This window comes from Sorex araneus, chromosome 1, assembly GCF_027595985.1.
Source record: "Sorex araneus isolate mSorAra2 chromosome 1, mSorAra2.pri, whole genome shotgun sequence".
NCBI classification, from domain to species: domain Eukaryota; kingdom Metazoa; phylum Chordata; class Mammalia; order Eulipotyphla; family Soricidae; genus Sorex; species Sorex araneus.
This window is the reverse complement of record NC_073302.1, coordinates 139408314-139431706: the sequence shown is the minus strand read 5'-3', so window position 1 is coordinate 139431706 and position 23393 is coordinate 139408314. Positions and strand designations below refer to the sequence as shown.

The following is a 23393-nucleotide window of genomic DNA, read 5'->3' as shown; positions in this document are numbered from 1 at the left end:
AACTCAGGTCTTATTTCTTCCAATAGGTTTTGAAAGATTCCAATTCTTATGTCCAAACTGTGATAATTGCCCTTATCCTCTGCTTTCACAATATTTTGGATTTAATCTTTATTTTGATACTTAAAACGTGCTGTTGGTTGCTATAAATTTGTCTTGACACAATAATCCATATTTTCTCCTTATGTTATGAACCCCTTTGCCTTTCTTCCATTCAGTCAATAAATAGAATCGCTTTAAGGCATACATAATACATTAAAGAAATAGAGAATATGACTTTTTGTTGTTGTTGAAATTACTTGAGGTTTAAAATGAATAAATGATAAATACAAGTGCAAAGACCTTGGGGGTATAGACAATATTTTGGAAGAAAATAATATCTCTCTCCCAGATGAATGAAGTTTGGGATTTAGTGGGGATGGAGGGAAGTGAGAAAAAAGAGGAAAACTATGAGAACCGAGAGGAGGGGTGTCCTGAGAAAGGTCCTGCCTTGAGGAAACTTTTCCAAGTCCTGCAGGGTACCTAGGAGAGAATTAAGTTAGGTCTTCTGAGACTAACAGACATATTCTTCTCAGCTTGAGTTTTATAATGCTTCTGAGAAAGAATCACATAATAACTTTATTTTTCAGTTTCTTAATTTTTTTATTGAATCAGTCAGATGAACATTTACAAAGTTGTTCATGATTAAGTTTGAGTCATATAATGTTCCAACACCCATCCCCTCACCTGTGTACATTTTCCTTCACCAGTGCCCCGAGTTTCCCTCCCATCACCCCTCTTCCCCCACCTACCTCTATGGCAACCCCTTCCCTTCTCTTTTGAACTCTCTCTCTCTCTTTCTTTCTCACTCTCTCTCCCTGTGGGGATTATAGTTTCCAATACAGATACTGAAAGTTACATAGCAACTTTAAAGCAAGGGGTTTATTACTGAAGGGATTATGGTAGAAATGGATTCTACGAAAATAACTAGGGAATACTGCATTTATAAATGGTAATTTGTTAATATGAACTTGTACATTTTCCTCTATAATTGTTTGTTCATTGAAAGTCAGAACCCCACTTCACATATTTTTGTGTATAAAAATATACAATGCACATATATACATACATATATAAACACATTTATCTATCTCTATTTGTTTTAGAGGGGAGAACTTTAGGTCATGCCAGCAGTGCTTAGAAGCTATTCCTGGCTCTGTGCCCAGGAGTGACCTCTGGCAGTGAGTAGGCACCATGTGATTGGGGATTTGAACTACGGTCACAGGGGCCACAGCCTAAAGCAAGAATAAGCACCTTACTTCCTGTACTATCTATCTAGCTCATAGAAGTTGTTCTATAAATGCTTGGAAATATAGCAAGAATTCTGTTATGATATTTTCCCTTCTAACTTTTGCACTTTGCCTCCTTTGTCTATTTGTGTTCTGTTGCCCTTCCTGTCACTGAGTGCAGTTAAGAAATTAATCTGACGCTCTCGGGCCGGGCCGGTGCCGGCTCGAGCTCTGCCAAGATTCGACCCAGGTGGCCATGCCTTTGCACAGCCGCTTTGCTGCTGAACGAGCAGAATCCAGAGCCAGCTATATGACTTGGGGTTCCAGCGAGTGCTTGCAGCCATGTCTCCCGACTGTGAACTAAACTTTTGCTCCATGCTGCCCCAGGAAGGAAAATTATTCAATTTCCAACTTAAATCTCCCTGGACTTAATTACTAAAATACAGAAATCCTAAACCTAAACAACTTTATATCTCTTCATTCTCATCAGTGGAAAACTAATTATCAAATATTTCCCTGTCAATAGGGCCGTATTCTTGGGGGATAAATTCCAACAAAAATAGTGAGTTCTGTGTTAAAACTCCAACAACAATAGTGAGTATTGTGTTGAAATATGGATGTAATCAAGGTAAAGAGAAAAGGAAGTGAAATATTTCAGTTATGCGGGGGGGGGTGGTTAGGGGGTGGGGCGGGGGATGTATACTGGTTTTTTTTTTTTTTTTCTTTTTGGTGGTGGAATATGGGCACTGGTGAAAGGACGGGTGTTTGAGCATTGTATAACTGAGACATAAGCCTGAGAACTTTGTAACTTTCCACATGGTGATTCAATAAAATAAATTAAAAAAAAAATCTGACTGTGTGGATCCATGGGATTTTTGCTGGGACCTTCTCCTTCGATGTACTGTTAGGGCAGAATCCTGAAAATGGCCCTGAGAGGAATATATAGGGGAAAAGATAGAGAAATAGAGCTCAGGGTACAATTAGAAAACTAAGAGAACTCAACTAGCAGTGGATCTACACTTATGCAAACAGAGCAGTAACTGGATGGCTCATCATGTTTTGAGGTTCAGGGTGCATCTACACAGTGGGTGAAGCCTCAGGGCACCACACACAGGCATTACAAAAAGACCATGTTACTTAGGTCTTATCCATAAGCTGTCCCAATCCACTGCACTTTTCCCATACTGTGCTAGTAGGGTGCCACTACTATGTGATCCTAGATAAAGGAACACATGGCTTTGCAGTAGCAGAGACAACTTAATATCTTCCCAGTCATTCTTTTGTCTGTTTGTTGGCTTATGCTGGTTATCTTGGTTATGCTTAGGACTTACTCCAGTCCTTCTTAACAAGCACTTCATCTGTAGTGCTGCAGATGAAACAGGGGTCACTCTTCACGAATCACGAATCACGAAATCCCCGTTAATCGTTGATTTCTCAAGCAGGCTCAGTAACCTCTCCATTCGTCCTTTCCCTGAGATCTTAGAAGTCTCTCTCTGCTCGGCCCCCTCAAGAATGTTGCACTAGAGGCTCTTTCAGGGTCAGCAGAATGAGATCCAACTTGTTACTGGATTTAGCATATGAATACACCATGGGAAACTTGCAAGGCTGTCCCATGTGGGCAGGAAAACTCAGAAGCTTGCCAATTTCTCCCAGAGGGAGAAGTAGGCTACAAGATATTGCAAAGTGACTGCGCGCTTCTGGGAGCTCGCTTTTAAGTCTCTGGATGTTGGCTGTTGATGGAATTACACACACCTGGGTTCCTCTGCCGGTACCTTCATGCATGAGGCCTGTCTGAACGTGTGGAGAGGGGCCTCGAGCATGGCTGTGGCTAGGTTCCGGTGGTATTTGGCCACCGGGAGCTCTGCTTGGGGTGGGGAGGGAAGCTGGAGCCCATCCATTCCGAGCGGTCCCGGGGAAGACAGCCAGTCGTGCGGGCAAGAGACTCTCTCTTGAATATGGGGTCACCCATTCAAAAATAAATGCCCTAACCCCTTTCTTTGCTCTCTTCCCATGCACCCACCCCCACCCCATCACTCCACCCATTTATTTTTTCCCCTCACAAAGTTGTTCATGGTTGAGTTTCAGTCATACAGTGTTCTAACACCCATCCCTTCACCAGCGTATTTTTTATTATTTTTTAAAAAATTATTTATTTTTTTAATTAGATGAATCACCGTGAGGGTACAGTTACAGATTTATACATTTTCGTGCTCATGTTTCCCTCATACAATGTTCGAGAACCCATCCCTTCACCAGTGCCTATTCTCCACCACCAATAAACCCAGCATCCCTCCCACGCCCCCAATCCCATCTCCCCCCACCCCACCCTGCCACTGTGGCAGGGTATTCCCTTTTGTTCTCTCTCTCTAATTAGGTGTTGTGGTTTGCAATGGGGGTGTTGAGTGGCCATTGTGTTCTAGTCTCTAGTCTACATTCAGCACACATCACCCTTCCCCCGTGTGGCCTCCAACCACATTTTACTTTCACCAGTGTATTTTTCTCACCACCAATGTCCCCAGTTTCCCTTCTGCCCCCCACCCCAACCCTTCTGCCTCTATGACAGACATATTGTATTCCCCTCTCTCTTTTTCTTTTTTCCTTTTGGCACTGTGGTTTGCAATACGGTTACTGAACGTGTATCACATATATCACTTTATCTCTTTTCAGCACCCAGGTTTTGTCCAGAGTGACTATTTTCAACTATCATTGTCATAGAGCTCTCTTCTCTGTCCTAACTTCACTTATCCACCTCCTGTTACCCCATGCCCCCTCCCTCCGATCCTTGTGACAAATTTTCCAACATGGACCAGTCTTCTGGCCCTTGTTTCTGCTGTCTTTGGGTATTATTATCACATGATGTATTTTTAATATCCTGCAAATGAATGCAATAATTCTGTCAGCCCCTCTCCCTCTGACTCATTTCACTCAATATGACGTTCTCCATACCCATGCACATCTAAAACAATTTCATGACTTAATTTTTCCTAGTGGCTGTGTAGTACTCCATTATGTAGATATACCATAGTTTCTTTATTCATTCCTTTGTTCTTGGGCACTAGGGTTATTACCAGATTTCGGCTGTGTGAATGAACATAGGAAAGCAGATTAATTTTCTGCATTGCATTTTTGGGCTGCTAGGACATACTCCCAGAAGCAGTATTATTGGGTTCTATAAAAACTGGATTTCTAGTGTGTTTTATTTTTCTGGAATGTTCACATTGTTTTCCAAAAGTGATTCAGCCATCTCTGATCCTAAGCTTTTTAACTCTGGAATGTCACTGTCATCCCGTTGCTCATCGATTTGTTCAAGCGGGAACCAGTAACGTCTCTCATTGTGAGACTTGTTACTGTTTTTGGCATATCCAATACGCCATGGGTAGCTTGCCAGGCTCTGCTGTGCAGGCGAGATACTCTCAGTAGCTTGCCAGGTTCTCCGAGAGGGGCGGAGGAATCGAACACAGGTCGGCTGCGTGAAAGGCGAATGCCCTACCGCTGTGCTATCACTCCAGCCCCCAACTCTGGAATGTAGTCAGGTATAAAAAGTTACCTACGTAAGAGATCATATTAGGAATAACTTCTATGCCTAAATATAAAGTTACATTTCGGAAACCTGTAGACCTAAACAAGTATCTTCATGATGTCCATCATTCATGCTCCATGTCGTGTTAGGGCTATAGAAGAATAATATGGAAACAGCAAATTGGGATCAAAAATAACACAAATGGGAGACAAAAACAATTATCAGTCTGAGGCTGAGATATTCAGGAATATAGTCTCTTAGATATTTATTGTAATCTCCAAAAAATAAAACAAGATAAATCCAAAGAACAAAAACCACTTTCTATACAGAAGCCACATACAAACTTAATACCTAACCAAGCACATACAATTTTCACACAATTTCAATAAAGAATTAAAATTTCACAATGTGAATACACTTTATAGCTTTAAACCCAGACAAGAGCTCCAGTGGACACATAAAGAGTTATGATAATTGCTGTGCTGCAGTTTTCAACTAAATGCAACAATCACTACAGGAAAGCATTAAGCCGTTACTTAATATTTGTTCCCGAGCGCCACAGCATAGTCACTGAGAAGGAACCCAAACACCTGGTTACACAGGTTTTGCATCTGTGCACTTCCTGACACCCTTTATAGGAAACAGAGGACTTCAGAAAACTCTCTGGCACACGTCTGCCTGGGTGAATTGGATTAGACTGCACATTGTGGTTTGGCACATGGGCAAAATGTCAACTGCTTTAATGCGTCTTTCAAGCAATTGGTATTTTATGTTGGGGCTGCTCAGCACAGGCAATACAACCAATTAGAATTTTATCTTCCTCAGGGATAAAATTCAGAAACGAGGGACAGTTTGAGGGGTTAGGAGATAGTGATTCAGGTCTTTCTGGTTCACTGATAGAAAAGCAAAGCTCTGTAGTTACTCAACAATTTTATAAGGAACATTCCATGACCTTTCCTACTTGCCTGGATCTATCTCCTCACTGATTCTGGAATCATGTCTGATGTCTTCAATAGACATTCTCAACTCTTCTGGATCTTACAGGTCCCTTGGTTTTCCCCCTAGATTAGAACTTAATCTAGCATTTAGAAAACATTCTGGCATTTCCCCTCCTTTGTTACTTAGTCAAGGGGGGTTAAGGGGAGCCTATGATAGCATATCAAATTGACTTAATGATTTTGACTTTTGTTTCTTCTGTATCACCATTGTGGACAATTGAGAATTGAAAGTGAATGTATCCTTTTATACAACCGAAAAGGACATAATTATTTTAGGATTCTTGGGATTGACGGTGTTTTTGGAAAATAAAACGTTAACAAGACAGTACATAAATACAATGTGAGCAATGTTTTTGAGAATAAAAGTAACTTCCCTATGTGCATTTCTTAGGTACCTAAAGGCAGAAGGGGAGTTGTGAACTAAAATAAGGGAATGCCTATATAAAATAAATAGCCATTCTGCCTTGAAAATAAAATCCACAATTCTCAAAGATAAAATTAACTTATTTGCAGATATTAAACATTTGGTCTTATAAGAAAATTACTTTGAAATAGGTAGGCACAGAAGAGTTTCACATGACACCAAAAAGGTATTTACTGTATAAATTGCACCACTAGACACATAGAGCTACAGGAAATAATTTGGAAAAACTCACACAGCCATCAAAGCATCTCACACATTCATTACAATTCACTCTTTCACACTAGTTTATATACACTGGGTAAGTCATTAAATATTGCACTTATTGGCCCATGAACCCTCAATTCTGAGGTGTTGAAAAATAGAAAACAAATCTATTTTTATAACAAATTTCATGCAACATTTAAGACATTTTAATTCCACAAACACCATTATATAGTTGTACATCTGGAGAGTTCCCACGGTATCACATCACATCTGACATTAACAATATTAAACAGGAATTACAGGAAGTTTTCATTCAGTACACATCCTAGGTCTGATGAGATAATGCATGGAAAAGTACATTGTCACAGCAAACAATCCCCAGACTTCACTTTACACAGAATATGAAATCACTGGACAGATGTTGGTCATGCTCACGTCCCTGAAAGGCCTGGTGTCTGTGTATCTCATGTACTCTCTGTGTCTTTAAAAACAGCATTCATGAACCCAAGAAATCCCTAGCTCTAAACATGAAACTGGAAATATTTCGACTAGAAATAAAAGTACAAATAACTCTCAGTTGTCCACAATGAAGGGAAATATGACATAGGAGAATGAAGACATAGGTAACCCCCAAACTCATTTTAGCAAGAAATGACTGGTTAAGAGTTCTGGCAGGTGGCAAAACGCTAAAGAAGAGTCATTTCCTAATAGTTTTTCTTGATTTGGGGGGATCATACTAAGGTGTTACTAAGTATCATAATAAGGTGATACTTGGGTGTTATTCCTGCCTCTACACTCAGGGATGACTCCCAGTGGGGCTCAGGGGACCATATGGGTTGCCGAGATCAAACCTGGGTTGGTTGTGTGCAAGACAAGTGCCTTAACCACTGTATTTTGATACTGACCCCCATTTTCTATTCTTGAGCTTGCCATTGTATAGAAGTAAAACAAAAAATATGAAAAAATTTGGGGCCTGTGAGAATTTCAAATGCAAATTTCATTTTTTCTACAAGCTAGATGATCTGATATTGAGCTCTGAGGTTTTGAAATAATTTCTCTTGAATGTTTGTAAAATAGATTTTCCCTTTGTCCTCTTCGACTGGAAATTGTGTGTGTGTATACACACATATGATAAATTTAATCAGTATGAAGAATCTATTTCATAGAACTTTGAAAACAAAATGAGTTCATCAGGAAAATCTCCCTTTTCCCTAGCAATGAGAAAGTGCCAGAGATGAAAATTGGAAATTTCCCTTCATAACGAGGTGTTGGGAGAGGCATACCATGCACCCAATAAATTACTCAAGTAAATCCTTAAATGAACTAAGAGAAATACTTGACTGAAACACTTGACTGGGGTATTGAACATTTATGAAAGTGTTTAGTAAAACCAGCTACTTATGAAGTTTTGAAGTATCAATCATAGGTAGATAGATTTTGAATTCCCCGGACTTATTTGTACTCTGTGCTTCTCTGTGATCTAGCGTCCTTTAGGTGCCTCCCCCGACCCCTGTCTTAAGATTCATCTTTTAACCAACTTTTGCCAACTCAACCCAGAAGATAAAGCAAGCGTGCCTTTAACTGGCTGTGGTCAAATATAAAGAACTTAAAAAATATAACTCTAATGCTACATAGATTTGTTCATCAGGAAGATTCCACTGTTCTTAAGCAATCTCTTAAAGCCTGGGCACAGTACACAGACAGCGAACACCCACGCAGCTCTACAGAGGTTGCATTACGGGAAAGGCTACAGGGGACTGGATCCCCTGGCATCTTGCCAGAGAAAGATGAATGAGTCTACACACAAAGGAACAAAGGGTTCCAAGTCATGCAAACTGCAATTTAGAGAAAGGATTCTTCAGCTCGAAAGACAGGCCACCTTTCAAATATGCCACACCAAAGATATAAGAGAACATTCCAAACCACTTTCCAGCACCAAGAAAATGATTAACATGATGAGGGTGGAGGGTTTTCGGCATCTCTTAAAAAACTCAGATGTTTCCATGCTGCTGCTACCAGACTTGTTATAGTTCAATAGAACAATTTTGTAACAATTTGCAAATGCCTTAGGAGTGATGGAAGAGTGGCCTAGAACATCCTTAATGTGCATTAAGAGGACGTTGGGTTAAAAATTGTTGCAAGGACCCATTGATTACGGACACTCCAAAATTAATATTGCTTCATGGAAGTTGTTAATAAAGGTATTTTACTTTTATTATGGTGAAAAAAGACCACCGCATATCTGAAAGACATCAGCATGGATGTCTTTAAAATAGACAGTTTAAATTGGTTCTTAAAAAAATATGTATTAAATAAGAGGATTATAATCAATGTACATAGGAGTGGAGTAAAAGCTATTTGTTGTTTATGTGGGTATAATTGGTCTTGTAACTGTAAAATTTATATCTGACATTTATTATAATCAATGATGTAGCTTTCTGTTACAGTGTAGCTCCTTTACTGAAAAAAAAAATTACCACATATTTATCGGGCAATCAAGACTTTCAAAATTCATTCATGTTGTAGAAACTGTTCAGTGAGAACAGTACCAAGGGCTAATTTACAAGCCTGAAGCAGCCTTTCTTATGAACCTGTGGATGTGATGCTAACATTTAAACTGCCAAGATAGGACTTAAGAAATGTCATGCACTTTCCACATTTATTTACATCACCCCAAACTGAAATATTGATCCACTCCAAGGAATGAAATAAATTCAAGTCCAATTTTCCAATTGTAATAAGAATGGAATGTACCGACACTAAAGATCTTGAGAGAAATCTGACCAAAGTAAATAATGTTGGTTACTAAAAGTGATTAGAGGAATGGGGTGATAAGGAGATGAAGTGGTTAAAGAATTTCATAATGGAAGCACTAATTGAACTGTGTCAAGTATTGAAAGGAAAGATGAAATTTACCAACACTTTTAAATGTGTCTTGGTCTTTTAAATAGACTTGGTTATACCACTGTACAACCCATGATTGTTTAGGTTCTTGGCAGATGGAGACAGCATATGTGGAGGAAGTACTATGTGTTGTATTGGTCCAAAAGCCTGAAGACAGCTATAGTGCCGCTATAATATATGTTCTGGTCTGACACCATCAGAAGTTCAGTAACTTCTGGGATGGTTTTTCTTTAGACCAATAATTTACTTTATTAGGATCTCTTCAGATTAAGAATGAAGCACATTATCTTCACATGTGATTTACAGTAGAAATAGAAACTTATCATCTCTAGAAGTTTCTTTCTTTTTTTTTTTTTGCTTTTTGAGTCACACCCGGTGATGCTCAGGGGTTACTCCTGGCTTATGCACTCAGCAATCACTCCTGGCGGTGCTCGGGGGACCATGTGGGATGCTGGGAATGGAACCTGGGTAGGCCGTGTGCAAGGCAAATGCCCTACCTGCTGTGCTATCACTCCAGGCCCTAGAAGCTTCTTAATGAAAGTCATTCTAGGCTGGAAATGAAGCATCAGGTAGATCCCACTAGTACTGAGGACTGAGAAAGGAAGTATGGGATGTTCCTTTGTTATCCTTTTGGGCTATTGCATCCCACTTCCCTGACTGGCATAATAGAGTTTGACAGTTGGGCTAATTAATTGTACTGGAGACCAGTTCTTCAGAGAAGGGGTTTATAAGAGGGCAAAACAACTCTTTGCTTTATAGTTTTCTTTCCTGGTTCACATCACATATCAAGGTTGTCCTAACAAGTCATTTGAAACATGACTTTTTATTGGAAACCCTTGCCATCTCTGAATACATGGAGTAGCGACTAGTAAGGATAAAAGATTCCCCCGGCTTTGCAAGTAATAGCTGTATCACTGAAACCAGCCACATGCTAATCCAGTTAAAGGAATACTGCAATGTCACACAAGCAAGTCTAATGCACGAAATCTGCTTTCAAACAAATGTGTTTTCTCATTCCTCTCCTCCGGCCTGTTTTTCTTCCTTTAAATTTTTGTGCTATTTTAAAGCTGGTTACCCTATTAAAATAGAAAAAAAATTGTTGTTTCTTCATTAAACTCAGGTTTGCAGGTTGCCAAAGTAGAATTTTACTATCAATTAGTTGATCTTATGGTGAGAAATAAGACATATAGCATCCCAAATAGTCTTATAATTTTTGTTTCATAATTAAGATAGCATGTGACCTAGATGCCTGACTTGTAGACATTTATTCTCCACAGATATCTTCAAATACATGTATACTTCCCAAATAACACCCTGGTCCACTAAACTTGCACCCAGTACTTTCATGGGCAGTGTCTCAACTCACAAGAAACATTTAGCATTTAAACATGTATTTAATTAGACATTTATTTAAATATCTTTAACATGGTTACCCCAAAAAAGGTAAGATCCACTTCAAGGAGTGGTCATTTCAGATTTGCCCCACTGGGCCTGCTCTCTTCTGAAGGACCCAGCTGTTAGTGATGTTGATGGTGATACAGATGTCAAGTTTCCTCTACTCAGTTCATACAATTAGTGGGATTTGTTTGCTTATTCATATATGCTGACCAGGAGACATAGGAGGAAGAATCAGGATATTCAAATGTCCTTTCTCCCTTGTTCAAATTGCTTATGGCAGCCCAAAATATTTCTTTTACTCTTATCTATAAAGTATTATGAGTACCTTAAGTAATGGGGAAATGCTTTAGAATTAGTACATGAAGTTAGATATTAGAGACCCTCTTTTCCTCAACAGAGGAACCATCAAGATACTGCTGAGATCACTTCTCCTTAGGTGAAAGAACTTAGCTGAAGTGTTACCATGAGATTGTGGGCTGGGGAAGCAGAGAAGTCATCAACAAGTTTCAATATACTCTTTATCCCAAGAGTTGGTAAAAGTTCTATAATGTTTCTGTGTCTGTGTATGTTTTGAGGGGCCAAGTTATTAATAAAGTGGAAGCACAGGCCTCAGAATTCTATAGCTACTTATACCCTTCTTAACACTCAGCAGACAGCTCTCAGTCTATTAACACCCTCAAACACTTAGAATGCTGCGTAGAATGGGGAAAGCACTGCTCGGTAAAGGACATTAATTATTTAAATCCAATCCCAGTTTGATAAATAGAATGCCCCAAACATGGTATTTCGATTTCTTTAGTCACAATGCTTTCCTTGGTTACTAAAACAGACCTCTTTCCTTGGTAAACTGGCTGGATCCTAGACAATCTCCCTAGTAATGAGTATTATTTTAACTTGGTTTTCAATTAAGAGTAAAGCAGATAGTGTCTCCTGAGATTTCTGCTCACAAGCAATTTCGTGGTTACTGTCTCCACAATAAATAATGTCATTTGAATCCATGGCACAGAAATCAGTAGTAAAATGATATCCAGAGGTTCCAGCAGTAGCTTAATCTGAGCAAAAACCTGAAACCAAGAAAGAAAAACGAGCCTAAAGACAAATAACAAATCACATGCAATACCAGATGTTAAAGTCCTTATGAATTTAAGATCACATAGTTGTCACGTATTGAACACAGGAAATCTCCCCCGAATTGAAACGCATGTATGAGCCTTTGACATCAAAGATTTCCCTTGATTAGTAGGCAGTATTAATGAAGGCCAATCGACCACTTAATAAAGGCTGTTTGCTGGCAAGCACGCCTTCCGGAGCTGCCTGAGAATGTGGGGACATTAACAGCCACAGTTGGGCTGTGGTGGAGGGGGGGTCTCCTTGAGTCTTGTGTTCTGCTTGGCGGCAGTGATGGCCGGGTCGGTCTCCAAACTCTCTGACATTTTATCACAGATGATATCCACAAGACGCTCAAAGGTCTGCTTGACATTAATGTTATCCTTGGCACTTGTTTCAAAAAATTCAAATCCTGCAAGAAACAGAAGCACATGATCACTTCAGACTTCTGAAATGACAGTGAAACTTGCTCATAATTCTTTTCTAGGGGGTCACATTGGCAGTGTTCAGGGGTTACATCTGTTTCTGCACTCAGGAATCACATCTGGTGGTGTTTGGGAGACCATGTGAGGTGCCAGGGATTGAACCTGGGTAGGCGAGACCAAGGCTAGTACCTTAACTGCTGTTCTGTCACTCTAGACTGAAACTTGCTCACAGTTTTGAACAGAGATGGTGGGTTTGGTTTGAGAGGGGTAGAAAGTGCCATTTGAAGCAAATAGTACAGCTAGTTTCTCCCACTATTCAAAAGCTTCTGTGATTTGGTAGGTTGTTTTGAGGGTATAGGACTTGGTAATAGTAGTCGCAGATGCAAATATATGTATAGATATAAATATGTATATATATCTCAAATATTTACTAAATCATACCAACAAAGAACTACCTACTTTCAGAAAACAGGGAAACCTATAAATTATACCCTAGTAACAGAAAATAAGTGTTAGGCAGTGTGTTATTAAATGAGGAAGGTTCATATTTTATTCTTAATTTGTTTATGCTATCATGTCTGAATAGACAAAAAAAATCTCTGCAAGAGCTAGTAATGGCAGTATCAAGACCTTTATAGCAAAGCTGTTTCTGATAAGCCACTATCTCCTCCCCATGGGACCTCCTGGCAATCTTTTCCAGAATTGGTATCATTGGGCACTTTTTTATTTCCTTATTTCTACTCAAATAATTTTTCATTAATTTGAGACAAAGGAGACTCTCTATGCATAGTCTATTGCAAAGGGCCATAGTTAAACATAATCCAGGTCTAACTTTAAAAAAAATTGTATTAGTGAATCACCATGAGGTACAGTTACAAACTTATGAACTTTCATGTTTGCATTTTGTTTACATCCCTCCACCAATGCCCGTTCTCCTCCACCAATGTTCCCACTATCCCTCCCACCACCCCCACCCCCCACCCTGCCTCTGCAGCAGGGCATTCCATTTTGTTCTTTCTCCTGTTGGATGTTGTAGTTTGCAATAGAGGTATTGAGTGGCCATGATGTTCGGTCTATAGTCTACTTTTGGCATGAAGCTTTCAACCCGAGTGGGTCATCCCAACAGTCTCTACTAAGTGTTTCCTTCTCTATCTCAGCTGCTTTTTTCCCCAGCATGTGAGGCCAGTATCCAAGTTGTGGGGCAGACAGGTCTAACTTTTTTCATATCTGCCCTGCTGCTCAAGAAAGGCATAGAGGGTGTGCTTTGAGGAAACTTTCAATATGAAACCAGACACAAGGTGGCACTCAAGAATCACTGGATCTGCTTTTTAAACATGCTTCAACCACCTTCCACAAATTCGAGTCCCGTTAGTTTAACAGCCCTCTAGGGCTTTGTATAACCTCTGCATCTATCTATTGGTGCTGATTAGTTTCTCTTAGCTGCTGTTATCTAGCAGCACAGTATTTTCATTTTTCTTTTACCATCATCTGGGAAAGGATGGGATACATTTCAAATGAAATGCTGAATTATGAGAAGGTATAAAATGCAGTGACATTTCACAGGTCTACGGATGTGCCATTGTACCTGAGCCTAAGCAGCCTGCATCTACTGCTCCACACACAATCTTATCACTCTATTGTCTGCATTCACATTCCACTGGCAGCCCTGCCAGTCAGTTGCCATGACAACCTCCCAACTAGGCCAACCAGGGATTGCTCTGGTCCATTCAAGGGATGTTGATTTAGAATGTGCTGGGCTGAGCACAGAAATGCTTTTCTAATTCATTGTGCATTTTACACTCTATAAATCCTTCTGGTTACATCTGGTCCTATCTCAGAGGAGCCACATGGATACAGAATGATTAAATCACGTGATTTCATCCCAGCTCTGGGGACCAAAGGAGATAGAATGCATTGTATCTGTGTCAAAATTCCCGATAGAAATTTTATCTTAAAAGTGTCTGGTAAACATTTCTGTGCTAATTTAGTTGTGACATTATTTAGCTAGAGGACCATATCTGAACTTGAATTTTGTTAGCTCCTCAGTTTTCTGCTTTTAAAATCTAAGTGAATGATTTTAGAATTAGAACTGAATGAACAGCCAAAGTGTGTTTTTTTTTTTAAATAGTGGTGGATACACACAATGGAATATTATTCAACAGTTGTAGGATGAAATCTTGCAGTTCAGTGCACCATAGATGGATATGGAGTGTATCAAGTTTAGTGAAATAAGTGAGGGTGAGAAAGACAAAAACAAGATGATCTCATTTATCTACATGGGGTTTTTTTGTCTATTTTTACACTATACCTTGTGGTACTCAGGGATCACTCCTGGCAGGCTTGGGGGACCATATGAGGTGCTAGGGATTGAACTGGGGATGGCTATTTGCAAGGATAGTGCCTACTTGCTATACTATTACTCTGATCCTACAACTGTGGTTTAAAGGGATATAAAAGACACTACTAAACAATGACAAACCCATAGCCTTGGATTAGAAAATCAGATTACCAGGCAGTGGGTAATGAATTAAATGTGACATTGGGGCAGTGGTAGAGGGTGTGTGGACCAATTATTCAGTCGTGTTGCCTTTAGTCCTTTGTTGCTATCTTGCTGCCCACACTCATTTTAAAGGAGGCAACTATGGATCAAGCAACATAATATTAATAAGCTGATATAGATATTACTCCTTGTGGAGATATTTCTAGTTAATTTGCACTTTGGCGGTGCTAAAGAGCACTAATTTTATACATCATATACCAAAATGTTAACTCTAATATATAAAAGTTAACTCTAAACTATATAAATATTTTTAATGAATATTTAAAATGGTTTTTGGCTTAATATCTGTTTCATTTGTCACTTTAGATAGCACTCACATAGCTTTTACATACTACATTTCTTTATGTGCAGATAATGTCATCTAGCATTAAAATTCCTTCGTAAAGTTTACACGCTCTGTATGAAGATCATTTACCTTCCCAAATCTGTCCCCATGCTGCCCCCTTTATTTTTAGTGATTTTTAAAAATCCTTTTTTATTGATTGGGATTCTATGATTTACAATACTGTTAATGATGTTCTGGTGATTGTTTCCCATGCACATAATTCCAGCACCAATCCCAGCCCTCACGAACTCAATTGTGTGGTTCATTTCTCTGATTGTGTTGCCTCTGCTTTTCACTGCTGCCCACACACACTTCCAAAGTGGCAAGTATGGATCTAAGTAGCATATACAAACTGATAAAATCATAGAAATGTTACCTCTTGTGGTGCTATTTCTAGTTAATTAGGAAGTAGTTATGTTATGATATCAGGTCTACTGAAAGAGATCCCTAGATGAGGTCTAGAGGAAAAAAAATAAAGATATAAACTCTGGGTGTAGTATCTCAGCAGCTATGATGCCCTCAGCATCTTAAACTTAAAACGGAATCCCAGGAAAACAAAACCTTATTATAATATTACTAAATAGAGTACTTATCCCATAATACGGGAGGGGGCAAGGATGTGTGAGGTATGTGGGATCTAGTTATGGGATCACAATATATACCATAAACATCTTTCAATTTAGAGTTAACACAATCATTGGACTAAATGACCATCAAATGATTCCACAGGTACTCTGTTATCTTATGTTGCTGGAGAGTCATCATGATTGCTATCAGAACAGTTCTATCCTTAAATAGAATCATAAATACAAAGGCTCTGGAACCTTATTCTCATTGAGCAGACAATGTTTTTAACATAAAATTATATTCAGTATCAAAATCAACATTTTGGATTTGACTTGTATGGATTTAGGGCAAATGAGAGCTTATTAAGTAATTCTCCATGGAGACAAATCAGTATCTTTATTTAATAACCTGTACAGGTGACCATTTAATGTTTCTTGCCAATGTGTGCCTTAGTGTATATAAAGCGTAAGTCTTATCTAATTCAAAAGCTTCAAACTTTAGTCTTTTAAACCATCTCCACTCTGACTTTACTGTTAGAATTTATTGCTGTTGTTTCCAAGTTTCTCTAGCCTCCTGTCCATATACACCACCATCCACATAAAGGAGTGATGCCAAGGAAACAGTTTTATAAAATTTTGTAGATCATTTGCAATTTACTAGGGAGGGCAGGAGGTTCAGAAGACCAAATACGTGGCCCAAGGTGATAGAGAAAGTTGATGATGAAGGCCAAAAGACACCTCCTGATAAATAGGTTACTGACTTAGCTTCCAGCCATGGACATCTGTCCCTCAGACATCATCTGATATAATAATTTCAGAATACAAGGGTGTCCTTGGCAGTGAGCACTTTCAATTAACCATCAAATCTCTAATATTTTCCTCATCAAATCTTTGTAACACTTATTTCTGGTCTGGATGATTCCTTAAGCCATATATGTGGTCTATTGTTGACTGAAGTAAATATCATTATGCAATAGTCCATGACCATATACAATGGGATATTATTAAGAATGAGAACAAAATCTATTAGAAAATTACAAATGACCCTAAGGCATTATGTTAAATGAAGTCAGACTTATAAGATGATATTGTATTTGTCTATGTGAAATCTTTTAAAAATGAGCTCACACATAAAAAATAGATTGGTGATTGCTAGAGGGGTGAGTAAAATAGGTAAGACTTAAAACTTCTAGTTATAAGATACAGTTAAAAGGTTCTTCTCTTACCAGCTGATAGAAATGTAAAATGTCATAGTGTCTTTGTACAACAGCCCGGCGTTCCTTCTTTAAATGGCTAACATGCTGATACTGACACATACCACTGGCGGTTCACACTAGAGTGTGGCTTAATTGACACAAATTGCTGTGCTAGGCTCAATGAGTTAAGCAGTTACTGTATGCACTAGAAATTCTATCTCTAGTTTTATATCTAAAGGAAATAAAAATTTATCCACAGAAAACCTAAACCCAAATGTGTGTATGTATACATATATGTACATGTATATGGGTATGGCCAGTCCCAGTGATAATTCCTCAGGGATCATTCCTGGTGGGCTCAGGGGACCATATGGGGTTCTGGGGATTGAATCCAGGTCAGCCATGTGCAAGACAAGTGCTTTATTATTGCTCCAGCCCCTTGCAATACATACATATATATATAGTCCAAACGTGGAAACAATATGATTGTCCATTCACTTATGGATGTATAAGCACTCGGTCAACCCGGGTTCGATTCCTCTGTCCCTCTCGGAGAGCCTGGCAAGCTACTGAGAGTATCCTGCCTGCATGGCAGAGCCTGGCAAGCTCCCTGTGGTGTATTCGATATGCCAAAAACAGTAACAACAAGTCTCACAATGGAGATGTTACTGGTGCCCACAGTAACTTGTTCAAGCAAGTTGACGAACAACGGATGACAGTGCTACAGGGCTATGTGTATAATGAAATATCATTCACTACAAAAACCCTGAAATTCTGATACCTGCTGTAATGTGAATGAATCTTGAAAACATTATTTTAAGTGAAAGAAATCAGACACAAAGAACTACATATCATATGTTTCCCCTTATATGAGCTGTTCCTAACAGGCAAATCTATAGAAACAAAAGGTAGAGTAGTGGTTACCTGGGACAGGAGAAGTTGAGAGAAATGTGTGTGTGTGGGGGGGGTAAGGCAATGGGTTTCTTTCTGGAGTGATTAAAATGTTTCAAAATTGGATGTGCTAAAGGTTGTACACTCTAAATGAGTGAATTATACAGTTTATTAATTAACTAATAATTATGAATTATTTTATATGTATAGATCCCAAATGAGAAGTATGTTATATCAGAAAATGTCTCTTTGCTGCCCACTGTGAGGCCTTTGTAGGATTAAGTCTATCATTTGATCTTTAGCCTCAGGAACATGAGAAAGACGCTGGTTCATCTAGGAGGACCTTCTAATAGATTCTGGTGAACAGGAGAAACACAATCTTCTCTGCGGGCGTGTGCTGGCATGGCTCTCTCCACACTGCTCTCTGACGGGGCTTGGGTGCTGAGTTCTGAGGTCACTGGCCCTTTCCAGGCTCCAACCCAAAAGGCAGCAAGCAGGACCTCTCAGCTAAAATCATGCTGCTTGCTGGGGTGGCAGGCTCCCAGCAGATATTCTACCATGTGAGGAATCCTTCACTCTCTTGGCATGCAGAAGAGACCATGTGCCACTCTGCAGACACTGACAAATGAGAATCCTCAAGCACTTTACCACCTCAGTTTTTCTCACTAGTCTGTAAAAAACTCTCACAGGCCACACTTACTTCTACATATCATTGCCTAAATCATTAAGAAAGGCTATTTGCTTTCCTTCCTAGGCTGTACTGGGGGAATCTTGTCTCCTTCTCTACCTCAGGGAAATCCTAAACATCACGTAGGGAACTGTTTTCAACCTCACTTTGAAAGAAAAATAGCAACTGTGCTTTTTTTCCGGTAGCAGGAAAATAGCTACAAAAACCAGACTACGGTAAACGATCATCGTCTCTAATGGTTAAAGAAAATTCTATTATCTGTTCTTCAATGTCTCAAAGATGTCATTTCCAGACTCTAGTTGCAGTTCCGATAGTTGGTCTTCCCTTTTCTGCAGAATGGAATGAAGCAGAGGGTGAGCAGAAAAGGCCATTTTTTTTGCTGCCAGTGGGTGACAAGGTCAGAAGCAGTGAGGCTAAGGACAAGCTGTCATATTAGCTTGTTCAGCGCTGGGTCTCAGCCTGGAGACAGACTTCCAGGATGAATCGATAAGAATTTTAATCTACTTGCCTGAAAAGGGGCCAGAGAAAACATCACAGATTGTGTAGCTCAAATAAACAGTCCAGTATTTATTTGACTAAAATGGGAATTTTAGTCCTGTCCTTAGCGTGGCCTGGGCAGATATAGCTTCTGAAGCTTTGTCAGGTTCTGAAGCTCTGCAGAGATCATTCTGTGGCCCTGAAACATCCTGGTTGATGGACAGGTTTTCTCTCTGTTCCCCACTTTCCAGTTGCAAGCTGAATACCCTCGAACATGGGAAAAGCACGACAAAGCAAAGGACCTTTGTGCTTCTCTCATGTGGGAACTTTCCTAGAAGCGCTGGGCTCAAGCTTTCCCCACTACCAACCCAACTTCTCTCCTAAAGAGAGATTGGTGAGTGTTATATTTAATAATCCCTGCATTACTATATATTTCTTTTTTAAAAAATTTTATTGAATCACCATGAGATAGTTACAAGCTTTTCATGTTTGGGTTACAATCATATAATGATCAAACGGCATTACTATATATTTCATTGTGAGCCACTTTGGAAAGAGAAGGTCTCAATTTCCCCTCGCTAGCTGCTGTGAGCTCTTTTGACTGCTTCTGTCCTACAGTTTTTTTTTTTTACTTCTGGAGAATTCCCGGGCTCTTGTGGTAAACAGGAAGTTAACAATTGTCCAGCTTCATAAATTCTGCCCCACAGCTTAGGCCTACTAGGAGGGAAATGGTCAGACTACTCTATTTGATCCTTGTATTCTCTGTAATATTGTTGTCAAATGATAAATGCAAAGATCCCTATTTCCCAAATCATTATCTTTAACTTCCCTCTACTGGCTGTTACACCAAAACTCAGTTTTCCTATAAAAATCACACAAAAAAATTGAGCCACAGTTAACTTAGTTCTATACTAAGTTCCTCCCCACTTGGGGAGTTCCTTTTCCCTTCTCTTCTACTTCCTGACTGAGCATTTTTATTACTCAATATTTTCATCCTTAAAAATGCTGAAGAACCTGAGAACCATAGACCAAGACACCACCCCTGCATCCCTTTAAAAAATCAAGAATATTTTCCCACAGGTCATACTTTTGCTTTATCTTAAAAAAATACATATATGTATATACGAATGTGTCTCCTTTCTTATATATATATATATATATATTTTGCAGAGAGGCTGGAGTGAAAGCATAGTGAGTAGGGGGTTTGCCTTGCAAGCAGCAGACTCGGGTTCGAGTCCCAGCATCCCATATGCTCCCCTGAGCACCACCAGGAGTAATTCCTCTGTGCAGAGCCAGGAGTAACCTCTGTGCATTGCTGGGTGTGACCCAAAAAGCAAAATAAAAAAAAATGGGATTTTGATGGTAAATTCTGGTACCCAGATGGGTTTGTTTCAGACCTGCATCTCTCTCCAGATGACTACAATCTCTATCACTCCAGATCACTGACATGAAAACCATGCTTCCCTGGTTGGTTCTTTTGCACTTGCACCTATATAGATACTCACAGTGAGGGAAGGAAGAAGCTACATAGCACACAAATTCTTGTCCCAAGAGAAAGGAGACACATTTGTTTACTTTTGTGAAAAGTTTTCTAGATGCTGAATCTGCAAACTGTACTTGACTCACAGCTAGTAATTATTTAATTGTTTATATTACCTGGCTATCCCCTACAGGCATTTGAGCATGAGACCAAAGTGCCCAGTCAGATATAAGGTCCAGCTGAAGATTTACTCCACAATGAAAATTACTTGCTCCCAAATCTATTTGAATTTGGAAGTTGCTGTTTTGAATACAATTTATGTAACAGAAATGTACTATTTTAGCTATTTTTGGTAATTCAGTGCCTTTTATCCTCCCATGCTGTTGTGTAATGATGACTATATTTCCAAAACATCTTCATCACTCTAAAAAGAAATGGTACCCAATAAGCAATCTCTGCCACCTCCTTCCTCCGTACACTAATGTCTACTTTGCTTCCCAATTAGAGCGTCCATGCTGGAAGGGTTTTTCTGCACTCTACACAGTATTTAACACAATGTCTGGCAAGAAATGCAGCAGCATAATCGAATGATGGTGTTAATTGACTTGGAGAAGGGAGGAACAGAAATGGAAAATAAAAGGAAAGAGTATCAGAGATATTTTTTCCCTCTGCATGATTATGAAGCAAGTAAACTTGTGAGCAACTGTCAAATTATTTCTAGGTGGGGTTTACCAAGAACAGAAATTTTCATTTTGCTCTACAGGAAATTTATGCTAAGAAACAAGTAAGACCATCTTTATTCAATTGTCAGGGAAAATATTTCTGAAAAATTTGAAGAAATGCAGGGTTTTCAGTCAAAAAAAAAAGGTAAGAATCCTGAATAGACACTTCTCTGAAGAAGATGGACACTTGACCCACATAAATATACATCAAAACCACAAGGAGATATCACTTCACACAGGTTCAAATATCCTACTTAAAAAAGACAAAGAAGGGTTTGCTAAGTTGTGGAGAGAAAAGAATCCCAACATACTGTGGCTAGAGAGGTAAAGTTGCTTAGCCTCTACAGAAAATAGTATTTAGATTCATTAAAAAATAAATATTAATATCACTCCTGAACATTTAAAGGATAGAAAAACCCTAATATAAAAATTTATATTCCTATGTTCATAGTAGCTTGATTCATAATAGCCACAAAATGACATAAAGAGAAATGTTCATTAGCACATTATATATTGATATATAGGTATATATACATCAGATCATCACCTAAATGTGTATACAGACAGATATATCTTCTCAATACAATACTACTCCTTCATTAAGAAAGATTAAATCATGCCTTTGGGGACAAATGGATGAACTTGAGGTGATAATGCTAAGTGAGGTAAAGATGTGACAGATAAATACTGAATGATGTCAACCACTGGAATATATATATAACTAAAGCAAAAAGTTGGTTTACATTCAGGATTTAAAGAAACCCAGTAGGTGTCCCAGAGGTGATAGAAACAGGAGCCCAGGTCCTCCGTATGAAGCTTGCCACTGGGAGCCTACTAAGACAATGGTAAGATGTCCACAGGTGGTAATGTGATAAATAAGCATGGCACCCTAACCGTAACCACAATAAACCACAGTGCCTAAAGGGAAAAAAAGTGACAGGCACAGAGGAAGGAAGGAGGGGTGGGAGGAAAACTGGGTTACAGAGGTGGAGAAGAGTGGAAACTGGTGAAGGGATTGATGTTGGAGCATTGTATGCCTGAAATGCAAGTACGGATAACTTTGTAATTCATGGCGACTCATTAAGAATAATTAAACAAAAATCAGAGTTATTGTACTTCAACACCTGAGTGAGCAACTGGTAGAAGAACTGGAGATTCCGTTAGTTTGGTTTTAGTAAAGAGATAAGAGTCATTCATGATTGGCAGAGTAATTGTTTCTAAGCAAACAGGTATTGTTTTAAAATGATTTGTTTTCTTAAAGCAGTTAAACATTTCCTTTATAACAACATTTTTAGTAGGTTTTCCATGTCAAAAGAACCAATTTCCAGATAGTCTACTTATGAAGTATTAACAAATAAATAATTTATAAAGAATTTAAGTTCACAATAGTTTTTTTTCCTCCCTCTCTTAGGGATATTGGTTTGTAATTTTCTTTTAACAGTACCTATCCTTTTAGTATTAAGGTAATATTGGCTTCATAAAAATGGTTAGGGAGAATTCTTGTTTCTTTGATATTTTGGAAGAACTTTGGAAGGAATATGGGCACTAAATCTTGTATTAATTTTCTTGTTCATGATTTGCTGTTTAGGTGTTCTACTTCCCTGTGGTTAAATCTTAGGAATTTATATGATTCTAAGAATTTATCCTTTTCTCTTAGACCTTCAAGCTTGGAGGAAAATAAGTGTTTGTAGTAGCTTCTTATGATTCTTTGTACTTTTGAGGTATTTGTTGCAGTTTCTCCACTTTCATCTCAGACCCTGTTTATTTAGGGTTCTTTTATTCTGTGTGAGTCTATGTAAGAGTTTCCAATTTTCTTTATTCCTTCAAAGATCCAGATCCTGGTTTCATTGAACTTTTGTAATGTTTTCTATATTTTTTAATTTTATTATCTCCTGTTTTCTCTTACTTTGTGATTCATAGCTGATGTGGATATGTCTTTTTTTAATCTGTGTGAGCAGTATAGCAGTGAACTTCCCTCTTAGTACTGCTTTTGCTGTATCCCACAGGTTCTAGTAGTTTGTGTCTTCATTTCTGTTTGTTTTAAGTAATCTTTTAATTTTTTTCTTGTCTTATCTTTGACCCAATTGTCATTAATATAATGCTGTTCAATCACCCCCCTATACACATACAGACACACTCACATGCACACATGCAGGCGCACTTACACGCACACATATATCTTAAGCTATACAAGGGCATGGTTTTGCATGGACACCTGGCGGGTCTCACAGTGCCCTGCCCAG

General features: G+C 38.8%; 1 protein-coding gene across 2 annotated transcripts in view; it reads right to left on the bottom strand.

Annotated features, from left to right (window-relative positions):
- Window positions 1-5025: 5025 nt before the first annotated feature.
- The window catches only part of RAB3C (RAB3C, member RAS oncogene family), a 260347-nt gene continuing 241979 nt past the window's right edge, over window positions 5026-23393 (bottom strand). For both annotated transcript variants that reach the window (XM_055124689.1, XM_004608451.2), the window contains exon 5: window positions 5026-12232. In XM_055124689.1, the coding sequence (XP_054980664.1) occupies window positions 12045-12232 (188 nt within the window). In that variant the 3' untranslated portion in view covers window positions 5026-12044. The remainder of the gene's footprint in view (window positions 12233-23393) is intronic.